General features: G+C 31.0%; 2 protein-coding genes and 1 non-coding gene across 13 annotated transcripts in view; 1 reads left to right on the forward strand and 2 right to left on the reverse strand.

The window, feature by feature from the left end:
* LOC141452767 (uncharacterized) overlaps positions 1–12710 on the reverse strand; it is a 22604-nt gene extending 9894 nt beyond the window's left edge. For 6 of the 11 annotated variants that reach the window (XR_012457607.1, XR_012457608.1, XR_012457609.1 and 3 more), the window contains exons 1-2: positions 1863–2278; positions 86–240 (exon numbers count right to left, since the gene is read on the reverse strand). Coding sequence is in view for 6 of the 11 variants with exons in the window: in XM_074125177.1 (XP_073981278.1) it covers positions 86–240; positions 1863–2036 (329 nt within the window). In the remaining 5 variants the exon portion in view is untranslated. Of the gene's footprint in view, positions 1–85; positions 241–345; positions 471–1862; positions 2280–4585; positions 4756–4958; positions 5102–12602 lie in introns of those variants that run through there. The other 5 variants (XM_074125182.1, XM_074125181.1, XR_012457606.1 and 2 more) reach the window with 5 other exon arrangements.
* On the reverse strand, positions 533–673 carry LOC141453864 (U4 spliceosomal RNA). Its single transcript, XR_012458265.1, has one exon. It is a non-coding gene; the product is annotated as a U4 spliceosomal RNA (small nuclear RNA).
* Positions 3596–22759, forward strand: part of LOC141452766 (uncharacterized) — a 50414-nt gene continuing 31250 nt past the window's right edge. Inside the window, exon 1 of the mRNA XM_074125175.1 lies at positions 3596–3868. Coding sequence (XP_073981276.1) covers positions 3757–3868 — 112 coding nt within the window. The 5' untranslated portion in view covers positions 3596–3756. The remainder of the gene's footprint in view (positions 3869–22759) is intronic.

The following is a 22759-nucleotide window of genomic DNA, read 5'->3' on the forward strand; positions in this document are numbered from 1 at the left end:
TATTAGATACTTCAAATTCATTAATTTAACTAGATAATTTAATAAAATGGAATAAATATACATATATGGAAATCAAAAAACTAACAGATCAAAAGTGTGCTCCATTGCTGGTAGATAGGAATGGCAAATTTTATTTCCAGATTTTTCGAAGAAGCTGCTAATTTTAACTTTTTTATCCGGTCTGTCCCATCGTAAATGTTCCACAGGACCAGTTCTGGAATATATTTCTGCACATACCTGCTTCAAAGAATTTTATTATTAAGGATTAGCAAAATTTACTTCGATTTGGATTTAGTCAATATCCGTTTCAAATCGTTTACTGAGTATAAAGTCATTAATTTTAACCTTTAATTTTTAACGGGCGAAGCGCTATAATATTCATGTCGTAGATAAAGTTTCGTCATTCTGAACAACATAATAACAGTTACCACTCTTAAATTCCCACTCCCCTAGTACACCCATATGATGGTAGTAAACTTTCAAATGGCTGTCACCCTCAATTAATCTTATAATTACTCAATATTTTATGAAACTCCCGTAGGAGCTTGCAAAAATTGCCTATGCAGTCGGTATTTCACGACTGCATGGCGGGGTATTGGTAAAAGTTTTCAACTAGCAATAATCGCACCTCAGGAGACCATCATTGGTTACGATATTGCCACTGCGCAAGGTTAGCTTTACTAAGATCTAAAGATCATGAAGTACTTATCCACATTACGTAAATCATCGGGACTTAGCAGGCTCAATTGGTCATTTATGGGGTTCATTGGTAACTTTAAACTTTAAAAATGTATTTTATTGAAGAAGAAGTATTTTATTAAATCATTTTTAAAGTTCTGAATTCTAAATTTTTGCTAAATATTCATTCAATCTAATTCAATTAAGTAAGTAGATTGGAGTTTAATAATAGGTATAGTGGTGCACTCTAACAGTGATTGATGGTACCAACTGGGAGAAGGAAAATTTAATTACTTAATTCCTTTTTTTATTTATTCATTTTATTTGTTTTCAATGAATTGTAAAACCTTTTTCCAATTAAATAAACTAATTAAACAAAAGTTTGACACGTCATAAATTACTTGTTCTACTATCATATATAAGGATTAAATACTTTTAACATATAACAAATAAATATCAAATAACTGTGTGTAATTATGGTATATGCAGAAGAAAATTTATAATGGTATTATTAAAGTGATTTTTGAATCCATGAAAGAAGTCTAATTCTCAATAAAATTTATTCAGCAGCTTTAAGGATCTAGGATTTTAGGAATTAAATGAGCACTTGTTTCCATAAAAAAAAAAATGTTAAAAAATTAATTGGCCTTCCTGAAGTATTTGATATGAAATCATAAGTCTAAGGTTGAAGTCTTCTGGTTCTTGCTTTGCATTCCATACTCCGTTGGAGTAAAGGAAGTTTATTGGAAATGAATTAATTTTGCAAAATAGTTTCTGAGAATTTATTTTACTTATTCGATTTTCCTGCCTGCAATTCTATCTCAATTTCTTCACAAAGTTCATGTAGTTCAAATGAGAAAATAGACTGTAAATATTGACTAAGAATTTTCTAAGAGCTTTGCTTGAATTTTTACTAAACTCATGCTCATTGAATCCATGAAAAAAAGTAGCAGTAAATGAAAGCAAAGAATGATAGAACAAAACAATCTTAACAGAAATAGTTTAATTCTCATGGTTATAAGCGAACGAACGTTCTGTAGGATAATCTATTGCAGAGAGATTTCAAATCAGTATGTGGTAATATTGATGAAATTAAGCTCTAGCTTAAATGTTATCTTTGAAAATTACTCTAACTTCTGCAATTATTAATTTTCAATATCAAAATCCAAACAGTTGAAACTAACCTTAGCCAATTGTTTTGCTTCAGTGCATATCCTTCTCGTCAGTTCTTTATCTAATTTATTACCGGCTAACTTACGTTTGATACATTTACCAGTTGTTAACGTCATCCAAGATTTTAATTTAGGATCTCCACCAGGTACTGGTGTATCTTCTTCAGATGAGTGCTGTGGAGCCATTTTCTTAATTTCAACTCTGATTCACTTGGAAACTAATCTTATAACCAGAACGATATCAGTTTACTATATAATTTTACTTGTCTTCAATTATAATTTTGAATGCTATTTGAATCTAAGACAGTGACGATATCGTCTGAGGAATCTGCTAGTAATTTTGAAAATAGTTTTTCTAATTATTATTCAAATTTATTATAAAATTAACCCGCACAATTTTATTCAATTTAAAAATTTTTCATATGATTCTAATAAAATTAGTTAATGTTATGAAACATATGTTGGTAATCATTAATTAAATCATGTAGAGAATAAAGTTTATTTGGTAGGTACCTAATGTTAAAAAGGTAATTTTGAATTAGGTATTAGGAGGAATTTTAGTTTTTGAAAAGAAGTTGAAACATCACTAGGCATTTAGTCCTTACGACTATTAAAACTCAAAAATCAGCAAATTCTTTGGAAACAAAAAGGATCAAGGAGTGCGCTACCTCGGCAAAATTCTTGATACAAAACTCACCAGGAGACTACACATCAAACCAAAACTTCAACAAGCACACACTCTACTGAAACAGTTATACCCACTAAATTATCAGAAACACTCCTGCACTGTACTGCTCTACAAGATGATCCCTTAGATCTCTTTTAATATACGCCTGTTCATTTCGGATTACTGCTGGAAAAACGCTGACGAAAAGACTATGGACTTTTCAAAATAAAGTACTGTAAAATAGAGTCGCACTGAATGCCCTTCACACTCATATGACCAAACTATCTGACAACTTCTTCCTCATCCACATCTCATTACCACCTCGGCAAGCCTGCAGCTTCAATTAGACTGTAACCAAGACTGTAACAAGATCTTTGAACTACTGCACTCCTTTGGCAAAAAATATCAATCTATGTAACGTTCTTAGTTAGCTCTTAGTGAGCTGGTCCTTATTTAATTTGTAAGTATAACAAAATATAAAATCTTAACTAGTCCGCTTTCAATAGAACCCACTTAATACATTATTTCAAGCACATAGTAGCAGATTTGTAGTAACCTTTGTAGTGATTTGCAGTTTGTAGCAATTTATTTGGAACCGTTTTACAGTAATTTAGTTTTTCTAGATTAGATTTATAGTTGATTACCAAATAGTTCTATGAATAGAAGAGAGGAGCCTGCCGCCGAATTTAGGGTTTATAAGTACCAACTTGTGTTAGCCCTCTTTTACCAATGGCGTCCCAACATATTTCTTTAGCAACTCTCTCAAGAGGATTCTAAATAGGATACTCGTATATTCCCCTCCAAAACCTGATAATTACCTAAACTTTTCAAAAAAAGATCCATAAAATGAACCACAACCTGGTGCCTAACTATCCTTCCTCTTCTAAGAAGAGGTACATCCTTCCGTAAAACCTTTTAACCTCGGAAGTTATTAATGATAATGCTATTTTGTTTAGAATGGCTTAATGGATGAACGAAAAATAACGATCCAAGCATTGCGTAATTTATTAAATTTGATAACCAAATAGATTATAAATCAGCCAATAATTTTTTTTTTAAATTAAACTTACTGATAGCGTGAAAGAGAGGGTAAGTTTGTCAAAGAGTGGTAGGAGGCGGAAAACGGCAGCAGCAAGTGTGTTGGAGGTTAGGCGTCCAAGTGGGGGCAGCTCAATAGCCTGCAGTACTCATGATAGTGCGCTTTCGTTAGCTTATGTACCCAAACAAGTGCGTACAGATATGTTACTTGACTTTATAGTACATCGTGGGCTAGTATGGATTTTCAGATTAGGCCTTTTTGTTGGTCTATTATCTGCTGTGGTCACTGTTATCTATTTCACGCCCGTGCCTAGTAAGTAATAAAAACAATTTTAAATTCATTTTTCTAAATGTAGAATAAAGTTAAATTGAAATAACTCTTCAATTTATGTTAATTGTCTCTATTTAAAGGTAAACAGAATGATTGTAGGGAGATTGATCGTAACACAGTACAACTCTTTTAAAGAAACCGTTTTTTGCAATTTCTGTCTAGTTTAATGGTAACCATAGCAACGATACACTATCATAAAGTAGCTTAAAGACAATAAAATTGTCTTTGTTTTATAGGTTGATTTGAACAGCTACAACACTAATCTTCTAAAGATTTGTTTAAAAAAACTTCTTAAAACTGGTTTTCAAATTATTTCTAGTATTATTTATTCTACCTTCACTTTCTTTGGAAGAAATCTTTAGCACTAATTACCATCAGCCGAGGACTGAACTTAATGTATGATCAAGACAATAAATTATACAAAATTGATTTGCAAACTGTTGGGCGACTTTTTAGTGCTGCATTTCTAATATTTAAATTCTTTTAAAACTAATCTCACGTTTACAAACTTTGATCGTTGTGGTGGATCTTCACTATGAATGTTGTTTAGCCCTGTTCAAAGACTTAGTAAAGTCTAGGGTAGGATGTCGGTTAAAGAGAATTGACATTGTTTCGTTTCAGTACTGTATTTAAAATTGACATTACATTCAATAGAATTTAACAATAGATAATAATAGACAATAGGTAAGAGTAACTCACTTGGTAGCGTGGTGGACTAGTAAGCCAGAAATCACAGAATCAAATGATAGGTTCGCTTAGATTTTCTCTTACTTGGGGCGTCAACATCTCACTGCTGATGAACAGTGTTATCTGTAGTGAGAGGACACAGTTTTAAGTCCGATATTGCACTGAGAAGTCTTCAGTTGCCACTGTTGATGCGCATTAAATTATTAAACAAAAAAAAATGTTGATGGAAACAGTTCCCATTTGCAACTTACGATTTTTAACTTTGAAATTGAAAAAATAAACAATTACATCTAGTGAAATTGATTTCAAATTTTATTCGTTTTTGTATTTCCTGCGATGACTATATAATGCAGGATATAACAGATTATAGAACTCAATACAGTACCTTGCTTATTGTTTTCTGCATTTCGATTTTTCAATGTTCCAAAGATACAAACCTGTAGGTTTTCCTAAAAGGGTTGATGATTACATTTGGTGCCACAACAGGTCCTCAGGGGGTCATTGCACGCATCCAGCACCAGCTTCTAGCTGAAATCAATTATTTTATAATAATTTAATTGTTATATAAAATGTTTAATAATATTATTTCGAACCCAGCTTGCCTAGCCATAGATTTTTCTCTTCCTATGAGCTCACAAACAACTAGGAGTTTTATATTAAAAATAAATAAATTAACTAATAATAATAATATAAACGATTAATGGCAGTAAAATTCAAATGTTCTTTACTCTATGTCAAAACGGACATACTTTCGTGTATAACAGATTACATAGTGGACATTTGACAAAAGAAATCGGTCATACTCTCTTCTTCTACAAATTACATATTGTACATATGACCAGTATTCCAGCAGTATCTATTTCCTTTAAAATAAATATTTACTTTTTAATCAAATGCTAATCTTAATTGGAACCTATTTCGAACAACCTCCATTGCGTGTCATTTGTTTCTTATACTATTCCACATTGAGGGAAGGAAAGAATCATCCAGTTGAGAAAACATGTTTTTTTTCAATCGAAGAGAAAAAATTACTCTAATTTTTTGTATATAATATAATCAATTAAAAATGTATCTAATAATTTAGTTGGAAATAATGAAATCTTATAGTTCTTTTAAATAAATTAAAAATCCAAAATCCTTGGAATAAATATTATATATTTAAATTAGAGAGCCTATTATCGTCATTATTAATGGCTACTTTTTATGTAAGAAATAATTAATTTTTAATTGCAATCAACTCAAATTTGAATATAATAATGTGTATTGAATAATACTATAATAATGTATATTGAATTAAATAAATAATAAAAAATAATATACAACAATAGCAATTACAATATTTTTAAAATCGATTTCATGAGTGATAACTTCTTCTTCTTTTGGTTTCTGTATCCCTTAATGCTACTGAAGAAGTGCATTTGAGAATATTAATTGCAGGAAGAGAGCAAAATGTCAGTTTTTTTTTATTTGAAATTTCATTTTTATAGTATATAAAAATTGAATCAACTATTCATACTGCAACTATTATTGAACTATTTACTCATATTTCGGCAAAGTAGTGGACTTAATGATTTCATGTGTAAATGGAAGGTGCTGGGAGTACATTGAAATTGAATTAAGCATCAATTATATGATTATTACAAGGAAAGAAGATTTTTACCTATTTAAAAGAAAAAGAAGATGAAAATGATGGCCATTTATGTAAAAAAAACTCATTTTTTCGAGAAGTATTAAACAAGGCAGCAAGCAAATAAAAATAATCGATGAATTAATTATGGATAACTTCGAAAATTTATTAGAAAACAAAATAAATATTGTAAATAAAAAAAAAAGCGATCAAAAGGTGCTAAGTTTGTAGTTAGATTGATTTGAACCCAATTTGATGTCCATGATCTTTATTTGGTACTGACTCTATGGCTTCAGTCTTCGGTGTTTTTTGATACTGTCGAATTATTCAACTACTACTGAAGAAGTATCTGAACATATCTTCATTTCAAAGTTGGTGTACCGATTTTTGAATTTTAGAAACTAATGTTGAGCAGATTGTTCTGTCAGAAACTTTTTTCCCTTCAATTTCTTAGAATTCCCTGCGGCTGCAGAACACCCCTTTATATCTTATATAATAATAATATCTTGAAATAACTAATATTTACAGTCATAATGAAACCAACGAAATATAAAACAATACTAAGCAATCAGAGTTTGAGTGAATTAATGAACTTAATCACGAAGTTAATATTTTCCTATTATTGACGATAATACTATTTGTCTCTTATCTTTAACTTATTTTAATATTTTCTTTGTCACAAGTGGAATATCTTAGTCAAATTATTGTTTTGCTCTAAATGATCGTACGAAAATAGAAAATGCTTCTCTGTTGGTAGCAGGCGGCCACTTCTACTCCATTACAGGTGAATGGCATTAAAAGCTTAATAACGTTAAAATGACGAAATACAAGGAACTGACACGACCTATCCAGCCTGTTTCTCAATATGCTGCACAACCTGTCTTCTGCAACGTGCTGGTCCGGTTTTAATCTTCCACCCCACTTCTAATATTTTGGAAGTTGCGTATTCGTATACAACATTCTATAAGAAGTTTTAGACAAATTCATAATTTTAAGTTCTAAATAATAGAATGAAATTTTTTTTTTCAACAATGGGCAAAAAGAAATAAATTTTAGTAGAACCAAAAAGATAAAAAGATTTTATCAGAGAGTTTTCACTCGGCAGTTGTAGTGCAGATGCATTTCTCATGCATCCGCAAAAGCTTGAACTAGAATAAGAAGCTTTCAACTATTTTGAACCCAACTAAGGAATAATTCATCATGTAAGCAACTCAATTGTTCATTAATTCAAGATACTCATTTGAATATATTCGATAAGAGTATTTTTTGTTAAACGAAGAGCGTAATGTACAATCATTTTAAATTTAGAAAATTATCGGCGACAGAATGGTCTCAGAATTACTAAAGTTATGGTTTGCAAAGCTGAGGTATAATGCTGTTTTATTGCAAAACTCTTTTTAAATTTTACCTGAATAAAAAGGAGCTGCACTGAACTGTATTTAATCAATGCAACAGTTTATTTTTGATGTAGGGCTTTTAAACTTCACCGAGACCTCATATTTTACATATTGTTCTGCTTGAAGATAATCCGGCACTACAATATATGGCGAAACATTTAAAATTTCAAAAGTTTGTTGTACATTTCAAAAAGTAAAGCATAATTTTAAGACAATAGAATAGTTTTGAAGTAATATTAAAAAAGAAACATTTACTGAGTTTAGGCTTTATTCTGAATATAATTTAAGAATGAAAATATTGATTACTAAGTAAGGTAAACCTTAAAAACAAAAAATTTAAAGTTTTTCTTAAATAATATTGTCTTTAAGATTGAACTTAGATCATTCTTTAAGGATTTCAAAGGTAGTTAGTTGTTTCCATTTACTGACTTTTACTTACAACTTCAAACTCAGACTGACCAACTGCGCTTCTTTCCCCCAAACATCCGAAGCTAACTGGTAATAAAAAAGAAGCTAGTTAAGTTTAAGTTGGTAATATTAACACAGTAACATAGATTCTACTTTCTAACAGCAGCATACGCACCGCTTCACCCTCCTCAATACTTAACTTTCCTTTTTTGTTTTTAATGTTAATCTTACAATAATTTTTAACTTTAAATTACTTGATCATTTCATTTAAGTTTTATCACATGATTATAAAATCTGTGTTATACGCTTAACCTACTATTAACTCTTTTTCACATTGGTTTCTTACTAAGGTGTCTGAATTTTGATTCAGTACTTGCTGCCTTCATGACTGAATATCAATACAACGAAAATTATAAAGTGATGACCCTTCATACAGCCTCTTGTGGAATTATCATGAAAAATCCGTAACAAATTTACGAAAATAATAATAATAATAAGGGAAGGGATTAGCTATGGGGTTAGCATACTGGACTCCCGGGTTCGAATCCAGCTGCTGACCCTTAGATTTTCTCTTCCTAGGACCTTCTTACAGCTCACAGGTGATGGACAGTGTTGTCTGTAACGAGAGAACACTGTCCGGAGGCCGGCAGTGTACTGAAAAAAGCTCCGGGCGCCAATAACTCTAGATGTTGACGCACCTTAAATCATCAAAAAAAAAAAAATAATAATAGTACTAATAATGCCCGCAAAAGCGCTGTAACTGAATTGTTAATACTCCAAGTAGGTAAAAAGAAACTAACTTGTTTGGTTTTTGAGTAAATTACAAAAATTAAAAACAAATTTAAGGGATCATTAATTCAACTTCAAATGATGTTCTATAAAACGGAATTTCAGCGACATGATCAGTTCTCATTAATATTATGTAGGTAATAAAATCATTCAATGTATAGAAATTGCAATTTAGACTGAAGCCCAATTACCGCTTCTTTTTTATCCTAAAGTCATTCAAAAAACAATTTTTACGAAAAATTTTTAAAACAAAACTGACAGAACTTTATGTAAAGATTTATTAAAGAACTTTCAACAAATAAGGTGGGAAAAATCACTAACGAAAATATAGAATACCATGTAACAGCTTTCTAAAGCCATCTTTTTTGAAATACAAGAAGTAAGGCAGTGGAAAGAGATTTAAACAGTGACTAGACCTTAGTATTCTTCGTAGCTAAGGATGAAGATAACATAAAATTGAAGAATGGTTAGCTGGCAAGATAAAATCTGCTTCTTTGCACACAATGTGATTTGTTGAATTTTCCTTTATATTTCTGTAAGGCATATTTATTGTATGAAGCAAAAACTGTGTTACAATCCTGTTCTAAATGCATTAAATATCTACAAAAGCGATAAAACTATGATTATTCCAACATATATGTAAATGCAAAGTCATAATATCTTTACTGCAATGATGGTTGACATTTTCTAAAATTACCTATTCATTAAAATTTTGTTATAGTGGATTGCACAACTTAACTATTAACCAAGACGAGTAAATATAAGCTTTGTTGATAGAAATTGGGAGAAATCATTATTTGCAGTTTGCTTAATAATTCTTGCTACGTGAGGTCGTAGGGCCATATGTGTTTTCTTTGCCTGTAAGCAATATTTAGCTAATGCAGGTGAGAGTTCTCACGCATATATTACGCCAGGGAATTCGATAACCTTAGGATTTCCTTTTAACATTTACTTTCGCATTATGCCTGGGAAGATATACCTGTAAGGCCTAAACCTAGTGCCTAAACCACTTATTATAATTCTGACGCTCAACCCTTATACAAGTGTGCTACCGGACAGTTTTAGTTTTTACTCATTTCCAGCTCCAAGATAGGCAGTCTTATTTAAACGTTTGCTTGTGGTGACTAAATGTAAACATTTTTCTGACTATTACTAGGATCGCCCCTTACATTCGCCCAGAACATACCTAAAATGCGGTTCCTTACATAATACAATATTTTTCCTTTTTCACTTACCCTTCCTTGTATTATTCTATTGATAGTATAAAATAAATGCAAGTTTTTTTGGTGCAAAAAACCTACAGGTCTCTTAGTTTAAGAAGTCTTCTTTTGGAACCTTGTTTTACTTAAATATAACTTGTTATATTTTTGGCTCTTTGATCCGATATTTTTAAATTATTCCCCAACCTCTCAGTCTTGCAAAGTCTTAATAAATTTTTTTAATAACATATTCTATTTTACCTGAATGTTGCATTCTCAATGTTTATTTTTTCTTCCATTATTATAGTATTTTGTTGCTCAAATAATTTAATTTGATTAACTAGATAACTTTTTAAAAGTAAATTTTACATTTAAACTACAAAGCATAAAATATGCTTTTAAACCACATTTTTGTTTTTATAAAGTCAACATTCTATGTTTAGGCGGATTTGTGATTTAGATTTTACATTTTTAGATTTGATTGACATTTTACTAGCACTTTTTACCATTTAGTTAGATTATTTTTTATTTTATTTTTTTTTAAATTTATTTTGTAATCTAGAATCTGTATAAATATATACAATAAGGAAATAGGAGGTAAATAAGATGAACTGGTGTGGGAAGAGCAGGAGGAGAGAAGCTACCCAGCGGTAGCTCTCTCTATATGAGATAGGGGAATGTGAAGAGGAGAATATGAGTAGGAGAGAGGAGAGATTTAGTTCTTCAGAGTGCAAGGAAGTCGCGGGGCCACTGGCGATTCAGTCGGCGAGGAGTATTGTTAGGGATGTCTGAAAAGGCGAGAGACAGTACAAGAGAATTAGAGCTAGTCGAGACAGCAGTATGGAACTTTTGGTATTTAGTCTTGACGAGTTGGTCTATGAAGGGAATGTTGAGGTCGTTGTGAAGAGAGAGGTTAGTCACCGTAGAAAGGAACGTCAGCTATCTGTCGGAGGAGTTTTGATTGAAATGTTTGTACAGTCCGTTCATTTGTAGGTTTGGCTGAACCCCACAGCTCTAGTCCGTAAGTCCACATAGGTTTGAGAATAGTGTTGTATATTAAGCGTTTGAGTTCAATGGGTAATTTGGAGCGTCGTCCAAGTAGTCTGTAAAGCAGTTTCGCACGTTTCGCCATTGCTTGTCTTTTAAGTCTAGTGTGTGGATTCCACGTGAGTCGTTTGTCTATTTGAGTGTTTTGAGCCCAAGGTAGCGCACCAGATCTGTATATAATATGTAAATATGTAGGAAAATATGTAGTACGAAGGACAGAGTTGTAAATGTAGGTGAGTAGTTAGATTATTAAAGCGAAAATATCGTTAATAAGCAGTTTAAAGTACAATTTGCTATTGCAATTAGTATTTTTTACTGCAAGGGTTAAAAAGAAATTTATTTATGCACAATAATTACTGTAATAACAATTCCAAACACTATTAGATAGTGGTCAAGAAGTTATACTAGTAAACTCGGTAAAAAAGTTAAATAAAATCAAAATCGTTTAGAAATTTTTAACAATCTCTACAATTCTTTTTTAACTGATTTCTTTGCACAAAAGTGAAGTTAGAATGATTGTGAAAGAACTTTCAAAATGTTATAAAAGGTTTTTAAATAATGGCGTAAATGATAATAAAATGGTATTCTAATAATTTAAAAAAAAGTTTAATAAAAAATGTGCACAGAGTGCTGTGACGGGTGATTTTAAAATATAAATCTGCCTTCTCACCGTGTACTTAACACAAAAAGTCTACACCTGTTATTCAGCAACTTTTTCTCTCACTACCGAAAACAATATAATTTGCAAACAAATTTTAAACAGCTTACGAACAGAAATGTCATGGCTGCATGCTGCACTGATTATTGAAAAAAATAACAGCGTTTGAGAAGTATGTTTTAACGAGTTCAAAAAACAGAGTGCAAATTAAACTAAATCTCATAAGTTTTCTTAGAGTATAAAATAAGACACCGTATTGCAGAAAAAAATAATAAAAATAATACGAGAAAATATTAAAACTTCCAATGATTTTTATATTATTTTTTTGAATTACCAGAATCTCTTTTCATAGGGAGTAAAGTTGAACATAAATTCTATTTGGTTTGATATTTTTTTTTTATAAACATCAAGAGGTAATAATTAAACTCTATATACCTAAAAAGCTATTATAGTGTTGTACAATAATTGAAAATAAACGTTAAACCATTAGTGTATTCAGAAGTTTTATACATTTCTGGCTAAATTGCACGAAAGCAGTGTGCTATGTACTGGAACCACACGGTACAATAAAAACAAATTAATAAAACCCATAAAATTAGTTTAACATGAGCTTGCAACACATAAATATTCTTGAGTAGATTTTTATAGTTACAGATTCTCGTTTCTGGAACCTGAGACCACCGGCTTGTGAACATACTGTGCTATGTTATAACTATTATTGTTATTATCATAACTTTTAATCACTTCTTTTCTAATTTCCTGAGAGCTAGCAAAGATTTCACAACGAATACAACATAGTACATATTTGTATAAACATAATTAAGGTATACATCGCAATATTGTGTGTTGCAAAAGGAAAGACAAAACAGTGAATGTAATTTGTTGCATAACACATAATGATTACCTGTTTCTGACGCTAAACTTGTGCGTGTATATGAAGTATACCATTTCCAAGTGGTTCTGGCTATAAAGTGCAGACACTATTATTTTTTTTACATTTCACACCCTCAAAATCATGCGCCACCTGGATCAGTAATGGTTTTTTTTAACCTATCATTTCATTGAACTAATTTTTGTTTTTTTAAAAAAAAACATTCTTCTCTTATCAAGGAAACTTTCAAACATATATTTTGGGAAAAAAAACTCAATTTTGAAAAATTTGATAGCAATACTTTCTGTTGGAAGCTGTTATATTTTGAATACTGAGACACATAAAGCAATCCTTAAGTAATACGAAATAATGGCGAAAAATGTAAAAAGAATTTTGTAGAAATATAACTTATAAAAGTGTAGGCTTAATTAGATATTATTCTTATACAGATAGCTGATCTCGATCAATGAAGGCGACATTTTTATGACCGCAAAATGATTTCAGATATTAGTATTTATTTATACAGCCCTCTGTATTATTTAATATAAGCTAGAAGATAGAATGTTAAATATGAGATCCCTCTGTCCAGCCATTCAGGATCTAAGCTTATTGATTCGCTTCCTCTAAAGTTCAAAGTTGAACTCCCTTCCACCAGCAGTGCAGATCTAGGACAATGCAAACAGAAGCAGGCCAAAAATTGTATTTTTATCAGGTAAATCAACAAAAACATTTTGTTTTATAGAGTTTGACTGTGAAGGTATTAAGTCTTCCTTGTTAATTGTGCAATCTTTAGTTTTCTCCTTAAACTGTAACCCACATTGTATTGCAATAAAATAGTAACTTATATTTCGATTTTAAGTCAAATTATTCTAATTTTTCAGAATTATTTTATTATAGGAGGTCTATTTTATGGATCATGTGGCGCTAAGAAAAATATTAAGCAAACTAAAATTAAAAAAATCATTATACAAATGAAGAAATACCATTCAATTTAGGTATGAATAATGCAAAGTTCAAGTTTAGTAACCATTCAAATTAAGAGGAAATTGCACAAATTTTCTCAGTAGAATATTTACACAATATAATATTTTATTTGTAATAATTTCAATATTAAATTTGATTATTTCCGTGTAAACGTACGAATGAATTACAACAATAAATTTAGTTTTTTTGATCAGGGTTGTACAATAATGTTTTACAGTTCTCTGGTGTGCTATTTCTTGATGCAAGGTTGGCAGAGATTTTTTTTTTTTTTTAAATAGTTAATTTACTGAACAGAAATAAAGAATACATTATTTTCAAGGTAGGGAAATAACCGACTTCGTCATGACTTACATTTCTTGTCTCTTCTCGTGCCGACTAACTGACCAACTTATTGTAAAGGTTAGTAGAGGAGGTGATATCTTCTCTGCAGGCTTTGATAAGAAAGGTTTTCCTGGGGTTTCTTGGGGAGGATTTGAATTAGAATCCATCCAGTTTAATTTAATTTGGGACAGTCTTCTTCATATTATGTTGGCGTTCACTGGAGGTGAAAGGTACGATGGTACAACAGTGGTTATACCTAAATATCGGTTCTCATCGCATTTTTTAAGAACTTCTCTTGATAAAATGGGTGAAAGATTCCCTAGATCTGAGGGTACTAAAGGATTATTGGTATTAACTATGTCGGTCTTAATAGATCTATTTTCGGTCTAGTCCATTACTTATCGTTAATAAATAAATAAACCATTGTTGAAGAGATATTGTTGGGTTGACATCACTGTTTTACTGAACCTCAATAGAATTATGCAATAAAAAACAACCGCATTAGTACTACCAATTAATGTCTTTAAATTTTTGCAATTACATATTCTGTAATAAATTGAAAACATTTTAGTTTGCCGTGTGTAATGGAGCAAGAATACAATGTTCCTTTAAAATACATTAGTTTGTTTGGCAGAGATAAACAATTATTTCTCCAAATTAACTGCTACTAATTCAGAGTTTACTATTATTTATTATTAGTTGATTTTTTTTTGTATTTATTTTTCTCAAAACGTGACTGATTGTCATAAACTTGAAGAAGTAAATAGAGCGAAAAGTTTTATTCTTCTTTTAAAACTTGTCACACAGTTAAATTTGTAACTTGAATAGTATTTGCTCAACTCTATTTTTCTATAGTAAAAATTATTATTACTACTCACGCTGATGGTCTCTCAGTAACAGCCAAAACTGCTTGGAAAACTATCACTAAAAAAAAAAAAACAAAACAGGGCAGGTAGGACTTGAACCCTAAAAATTATTGTTACTTTTTACATTTTTGATGCAGCTGAGGTTATTGGAACCTTTTTCAACACATCGGGTTGCCGACAGTGTTTTATCGCCCATCACTGGTCAGATTTGAAAGAGTAAAAAAAATAAAATAAATCCTCCCTCCTTTCCTTCAGAAATCTATACTTTAAAAACGCATTAGTAAAATGATTTCCCTTTTTATTGCCTCAATTGCGTAGAATTCTGATACAACTGTCTATTATTCTTTGGGAACGTCGAGGGTGGATTACTTGAATACCATAATTTTCTGAGAAAATGTCCGTAAATAAACACCTTTATCCTGTATATCTTATACCTTATTGTCCCCGTTTGTAAATGGAACAAAATATTGGAGCCAAAACGTGAGAATTGACATAAAATGCCTACGCAAAATAGTATTTCTGGTTGTTCAACAGGTTCTAATCGAAACCTAAATATCGGAAGCAAAGTATCTAAACGGGATATCGAGTTTTAGGGGTTTGCGATTATTTTTTTGGGGTGTGATGTTTTATGTCACGTCAGACTTTTATGCTAAAACATGTTATTTTTGTATTCCAGGGAACTCAAATCATGTATTCCTAGTAAATCGAAAAACTTCATATCGAAAATGGTGAAACAATCGTTTTTGTTTTCTTGACCATTAAAGAAACTAAAAAAAACCACAAAATTCAGAATCAAGTTGATTTGGAAATAATTTATTCCTGATTAATGATTCTGGATTAAATAAAATTGTAATTCCTACATAAAAGAAAGCAAAATAATAAAAAAAAAAACTGGAAACGTCCTTGATGAACAAAAAGAAATAAAATTTATCCCACATGATTGTGAATTTTGTTAAAATATTTCCTTTTTTCTCAATGCCATTAGAGAAGAGACAGGAAATACAATCAAGCTCACTAGTTTCACCTGGATCAAGGTAAGCGAGTTCATTTAACATCTCAATTTGGGTTATTAAGCAACTTCATCTAGTGTTATTCAACCTTCAATTTTTGTTTAATTCCTTTTATCTGTAACAAGACGTGCAATCAGTTGTATATTGCACCCGTGTAAGGTGTGCATCTTGAATTTTCAGCAAAAATGAGCGATTTGAGTTCCTTTTAACATACACGCACGCAAATATATGTTTATAAAAATTGGTTAATGGTTCTGTATATTCATCTAACTGAATAATTGGAGAATCCCAGATAGTTCAAATTGGTTATTTCGATCAGGCTTCACTAGAGGACTCTGTTATAAGGTTTTATGTTATTTTAATATTGACATTAACTTTCAGTTAAGTCCTGAAAATCGAGATTGGCTAGTTTACATTCCACCTAATTCTTGGCAATTTGCACGATTAAATCACCGATTTCATTTTCTTAAATATTCTGTTTACATTAAGGAAAGCACTTAATCTAATGAACGCCTTGGCAATACGTTGAATGCTCAGAGCAATAAAAGGTTTCTGAAAGAATAGAAAAGGAATACAGAACCCATATGGTTAGAAAATTATGGTCTCTTCAAAATGTAGAACTACCCGACTAAAAGTTGTAGGTAAAGTAAGGAATATGTCAAAGATTCAGGGATCTACTAAGACAGACAAACTTTCGGGAAAATGTAGAGTACAATTAGTACTTCATAGAATCAAAGGAGGTTCCTGAGCCTGAATCACCTACTGAACTCTTCAAATTCTCTAAAAACAAAAACAGAATAAATTTCGACAGCGTAGGGCAATAATATTTACAGGAAAAAGACTGTTTTTTTGCTTGACTGAATAAACAGGCCAATTGGCCAGCGTTGAAATATAAAAAACTGTATGTCTAGCTCTCAAGATATCTTTAATTGAATCGGTACTTCACTTCTATACCAGATTTTCGATGCGTCTAGACAGATAATAAAAACAAACTGGGAACTCTATTCGGAACCGTTTGGGAGCCATTTGTTAACCTGGAAGAACGTTGAACTTGCCATTGCTGCAAACAATCTGAAATATAAAAACTGCGGAATCGGAAGCGAATGTTCTTTTATTCCTGATAGATTCTCAGGCTACGATTCGTAATATTGTTTGTTTTTAGCGGAAGAAGTAACCGAATCTAGGTCATGGCCATTCATTCATTCAGAATTCAGGAATTAATTTAGAATTTCTCAATAGTTTTAAAATATGTGACTTAATAAAATAATTTTAAAAAAATTGTTTATCTAACACTCGCCACATTGTGAAATCAATTTGATACATTACATTAAAGTAAAAGCTCTTGATTTTCGAAGCAATATTTTGAGCCGAAACATTCTCGCCAAAATGTTAATTATAAGTTTATCTTATTTTTTAAACATGTTCGTTATATTTGCCATTATAAGCACATTTCCCTTGCAATAATTCTGCAAATCATAATTAGTGTATAAAAAATGTAAAATTTTACCATTAAAGCTTATTACTTTTTTAATGTGGAATATAAGATTTGATAGAAGCCAGAAAATGAGCTTCAAGAATGGATAATAAAGCAAATATTAGCAACGTTAGAATATAACTTTATGATGAAGGAATTTGTCAACTTTCACTTCTTAATATTTTTAAATATAGCCGTTGACGTATTATTTTTCTGTCTAGAAATTTGATATTTTCTTTGTTAAAGCTGATTAATTTATCTTAAAAAATGGCACATAACATTATATTCTCCAAGACACTAAAATATTCTGTCTCACCTTTCATTAATTTATATTTAATTATATTAAATAAATAAATTTCATTTAATGGTTATATTTGGAATTTTTATTTCCTTCTTATTATTATTATTATTGTTTATAGATGTTTTTTTGTTATATATCTTGCTTACTAGCTCAAATAGGTTTTTTCGATAAACTAAACATGAAATAATTAGACCCTCCAAAGATAGTTTAATCGGTTTTTTAAAAAGTTACAGCTTTTTGCTTCTCGTTTAAAGTGATAATTCCTGAGATTATCAATAGTGGCAGTTACTTGATTACAGTTATTTTTAGTTAGCTAATAATTAGTTAATAAAAATTAATGTCAACAGACAAAAATAAATAAATAATAACAATAATAATAATGTTAAAAATTAAATATTAATATAATTATTATAATTTTGGCTTTTCTTAAATGTTTTCTAAAAAAGACAGTGGAATATCAAACTGTACTTAGACTAAATTCAAAAATTAAAAAATATGTACATAAAAATATTGTTGAATCAGTTATTAAGTAAGAAAATGCGTACTATAAAAGCAATGCCAGCTTGCTATAATTGGTACATTTCAACTGGTGATAACATTGCAAATTGTTGCTACTTTTCTTGCATTTTGGTTACATTTTTAAAAAAAAAATTAAGAAAGTAAACTGGCTAAGTCCGTTACTATCATGAAATTGTTTAATTTATTAAAGCTCTGCTGGTCTTGACGGTTGTTGGAATTGAAAATGGACAACTTCTTTCTCCATTTCCTTTGGCAACAGAAGTAATCTCCTTCTGCAGAATTATCTATCAATTATTTACTATACAGTTAATCGACGAGGAAGTTTTCCCAGTTAGTTGTTTTACTAATAAGTCTATTGTTAAATCATTAGCCAAGTTTATTTACAGGAGGAACGGACACATTACTGTAGATATTTCCTTCTTTATTTCATTCAGAGTACTCAATTACGTTTTTCTGGATTGCATCATACCTGAACACTATTCACACTCTAATAATACTGTTATTTACTTGAACGACTTTTAGTACTAATTTGTGATAATAATAGACGCAATTATATGACAGTACTTGTTAAGAAAGTGTAGTGGAAGAGTTGCGATGGGGACATGCCATCTGAATTCAGGAAAGTTCATACAGCCGTTTGTTTATACAAACGATACAAACATCAACCTAAATTCGACTATTTTTTAATAAGATATGTGAAAAAATGAACCTCAATTCATTTCAATGTAGGCGATTTATGGATGAGAAATGTTAAAATTAGTTTCTAAAATATCCAAAATGTTCACTTTCTCTTCTATTTAGCTATTGCCAGATATGTAATCTAGAAATATTAAAGATTTCGGTAATTGTAAAAAGCTGAAAATTAAATTAGCAATCAGTTTAGAATATCCCGTTCAAATTTCACCAACTATACAACTATTTAAAGCAAAAATTGTTTCTGGGCAAATTTATTAGAGACCTCTGGTGTTCATCAGCTGCCCCCAATCTATGAAAGTTTTAGAATTCCACGCCAAATAAACAAGTGTAATAATCGTAAAGAAGTAATTTGTAAATTAATTAATAATTTTGAAGAGAAAAATATGTACGCAATTTTTATTTATTTAAAAAAAGTTTTGAAACTAAGATCTTACACTTTACAAAGTTTTATAAAGTGAACATGAATTTGAAATCCTTTGTAACAGATACATTGTGTCTCCATACAAATAAAGATAATAATAATAAAATAACACACTCGGAATAACAAATTTCACGAAGTACAATCATTTTTACGAAGTGGTACAATTTAGCATGATGAACTACCAAGTGGTACGCGAGCAAAAAACGGTTGGGAAACGCTGTTTAAGACATCTACCTGATTGCAAGGTTAGAATCGTTTATTCAAATAAAGAAAACCCTAAAATAAATCCAAATAAGGAAGCTATATTATAAATATTATAGTGAGATTGAAAAAGAAGAAATTTTCAGAATAATGTAAGAGATAGATTGGAATTTCAGGTAGTTAGCATTTTCTTAATGCTTCCACAATTCTTTTAATTGTGAACACTCAAGTATAAATCATCTAAAGCTTAACCAACAACAAAATCAAGATGTATTTAGATCAATGCCCATTAACAAAATGAAAAATTTCATTGTTAAACAAATGGTAACTCCTATCACCAAAAACAGGCCTGTTCAGACGATGATGCGGCACACCAACTAATTGTTCACTAACAATATGCGAACAAACCCTCAAAACCATTTAGTTCCAGAATAAAGGAGAAACTAAATTTATTAAAATAATGTTTGTTTTATGGATATCTCATTCTTCAGCTTCCATATTTGCTGACGTCAAGATAGCAGAAAAGAAATGTAGTCAACTCATGTTTATTTTATTTTGCATAATAATAAGGTTTTGATTTTATTTTATTTGAAATTTTAAAAAAATAGATGCTCTGTAACAATAAATAGTCCATTTAAGAGTGACGTGAGCGTGTCACCTTGTAGTGGCTCTCTAAGTGCAGTGTTTTTACTGTCTCCTACTAACGAGGAAATCGCCAGTCCAACTTTGCTATTTAAATCTCTCTTTAATTTTTTGTGTATATGTATATGGATTAGCATTTTGCTGTTTGTATATTCCCTATCACAAAAGAAGTAAAGGGACTATTGCCTATACATAAACATAATTAACTATCTCTTTCACAATGCCATCTGTATAGTGTGTGACTAGAATTTTGTTACAGAATTCGAATTGAACATTATGTAACAGTGAATATGGATGGAAACCCAAAATCAATCAGAATTGAAGAAAGTAAGAATGATACGACGGATAAAGAAGTAAATGAAGTTGTAAAATTCTTATTTTACTCTTTGCAAAATAAATTTAAAAAAATGAAATTAATTTAAATCAACTTACACATTAAGAGACGTTGTGGGAGGATAACATATTCTTCAGCTTCCATGTTCGCTGACGTAAAGATAGCAGAAAACTAATGCAGTAAACTCATGTAATACTTTCCTTTACTTTCACTATTCAGCAGGATCAAAGAGAAAGTGATTCACTCCCCACTTCCTTTAATTCTCATGTGGAGAAAAAATACATCTTTAGTGTTGTTTATTATTTTATCTTAATTTAAATTAAAGACTCGCCATCTTCTTAAGAGCTTTGGCGTTTGGAAATATTTTTTTTTAAATGAGATGATATCCCAGGATGTTAGGAGAGTGATGGCGGCGTCTCCCATCCAGTGTTTTCACACACAATTCGCAAGAGTTTCATCTTCTAGAATGAGCTTCTTTAAGTCGGTTTCGAATTTACAGTGAGGAAACCAATCAGCATTTCCCTAGCGTGCTCTTTTTTAGACTGATTAAAGCGCAAGACTTGTTCCGGTGGTAGATTCGTTGAAAGTTAAAATTTTATCACATTCAAAATGAAAAATTTGTTGATTTAATAAATTCTTCGAATAGCGGGCGAGGGCCAAACAAGAAAGAATAACAACTTTCATTTCAATAGGAACTATATAAAGTCGACGTTTCGAACTCTTTGGAATTCTTTTTCAGGACTGTTTATTGACAATGTTTAATGATGGTAACATGGAGACATTTTCAAAGATATAGTTAGTTGCAATATTATACAGGAATGATAATGCATGTGAATTAGGTTTATGAACAATGAACTTTCTTTCATTGTTTATAGTGTCTCGTTGATTACATCAGATGACAAATTGTAACGTGACTCATTACGCTAAGTCAAGTTTCTCACAATATTTTCGTGATTGATGGTATCACGAAGAGGTTGCAAGTTGCAGGTATTTAGCGAACTCAGAATTGACTCTGGCTACCTCATTTTGTGCCAAAGTGGGAATTTTCTTAAAAGGGTGAGGAAATAACTTGGTCGAGTAACAAAAGACCTTCTGTTGTACTAAAGCTTTCGCTTCCATCTGCTGGAGCTTTGAGTTGGAGGGTTTAGTTATTTAGGACAAACAGGCATCATTCACTAGCTTCTGCTAGTGAAGGCAAACTTCAAGCGGACACGCTGGTGGCGGGTGAACTAAGCCGGGTGGCAGTCGACTCGATCTTAATTTCGTCTCCTTGGATGGTAAGATAAGTCAGAAAACATTTCCAAAAGAGTATTCTTCGTCGATAGGTCCAATCCTCCGGAGTCTATGACAGGAGGAGAGTAAAACGCTTTTTCTATTCTGCCAGATTGCCATGTAATTGCTAGATGGAGTTTTAAGGAGGTAATGGAACTGGAACGGCTGATAAGAGTATTCTGATGTAGAAAAGAACGTCTGATCTATTATAAAAAAGCTAAGTTTTCTCCACTAGAACTATAAGGGATTGTTATAACAAACCTAGTTCTTCACGGGATAGAGATGATTTAACAAAAACCTTTGCAGACTTTGTCTGGGAAAAGAAGAAATGTCCTTTCTGATTTTCGACGTTGCAATCGCTAGGTGGCAACATGAGAGAACTTTAACATGTTGAGATCAGAGGTGATCGTTTCTCAAAAACAATTAGTAAAAAATATGGACTCGTTAAGATGGAAAGCTATATGTATACCTAGGACCTCCTTGGCTACCATGGCTTAGGGAACAGGAATATCTCGTGCAAATACTGCAAATAAACATATAAATGTGTCTCATCTCGAGGAATTGGCGAAAAATTTCTTCACGAAGTCGAATATTTAGTTATCGGAGTCTGTCAACAATAACAACTTTAGCTATCAGCGATTTTCATTAACGCACCATACAATGTGTTAAATGTCAGCTAGGATAACCAGCAAATTACTTTATTTAGTCACTCACCAAAATTATCTATAACAGAGCTAGAATATACACGTAAGGTCGTCCTTATTTTGAAACAGAACTTTAAAAACTATGGAAATATCAACTGGAATGGACAGCAAATTACTTTATTTAGTCTCTCACCAAAATTATCTATAACAGAGCTAGAATATACACGTAAGGTCGTCCTTATTTTGAAACAGAACTTAAAAAACTATGGAAATATCAACTGGAATGGACAGCAAATTAGTTAATTTCGTCTCTCCCTACCATTATCAATAACAGAGCTAGAATATACACATTAGGTCATCCTTATTTTGAAGCAGAACTTAAAAAACGATGGAAATAACAGCAAGAATGGGCAACAAATTAGTTTATTTTGTCTTTGACTACCATTATTAACAACAAAACTAGAATACTATATGTAGATTAGATCGGTCTATTCTACAGAACCAC

This window comes from Rhodnius prolixus, unplaced genomic scaffold (genome assembly GCF_049639745.1).
Source record: "Rhodnius prolixus isolate KJV_2025 unplaced genomic scaffold, Rpr scaffold_3, whole genome shotgun sequence".
Taxonomy (NCBI): domain Eukaryota; kingdom Metazoa; phylum Arthropoda; class Insecta; order Hemiptera; family Reduviidae; genus Rhodnius; species Rhodnius prolixus.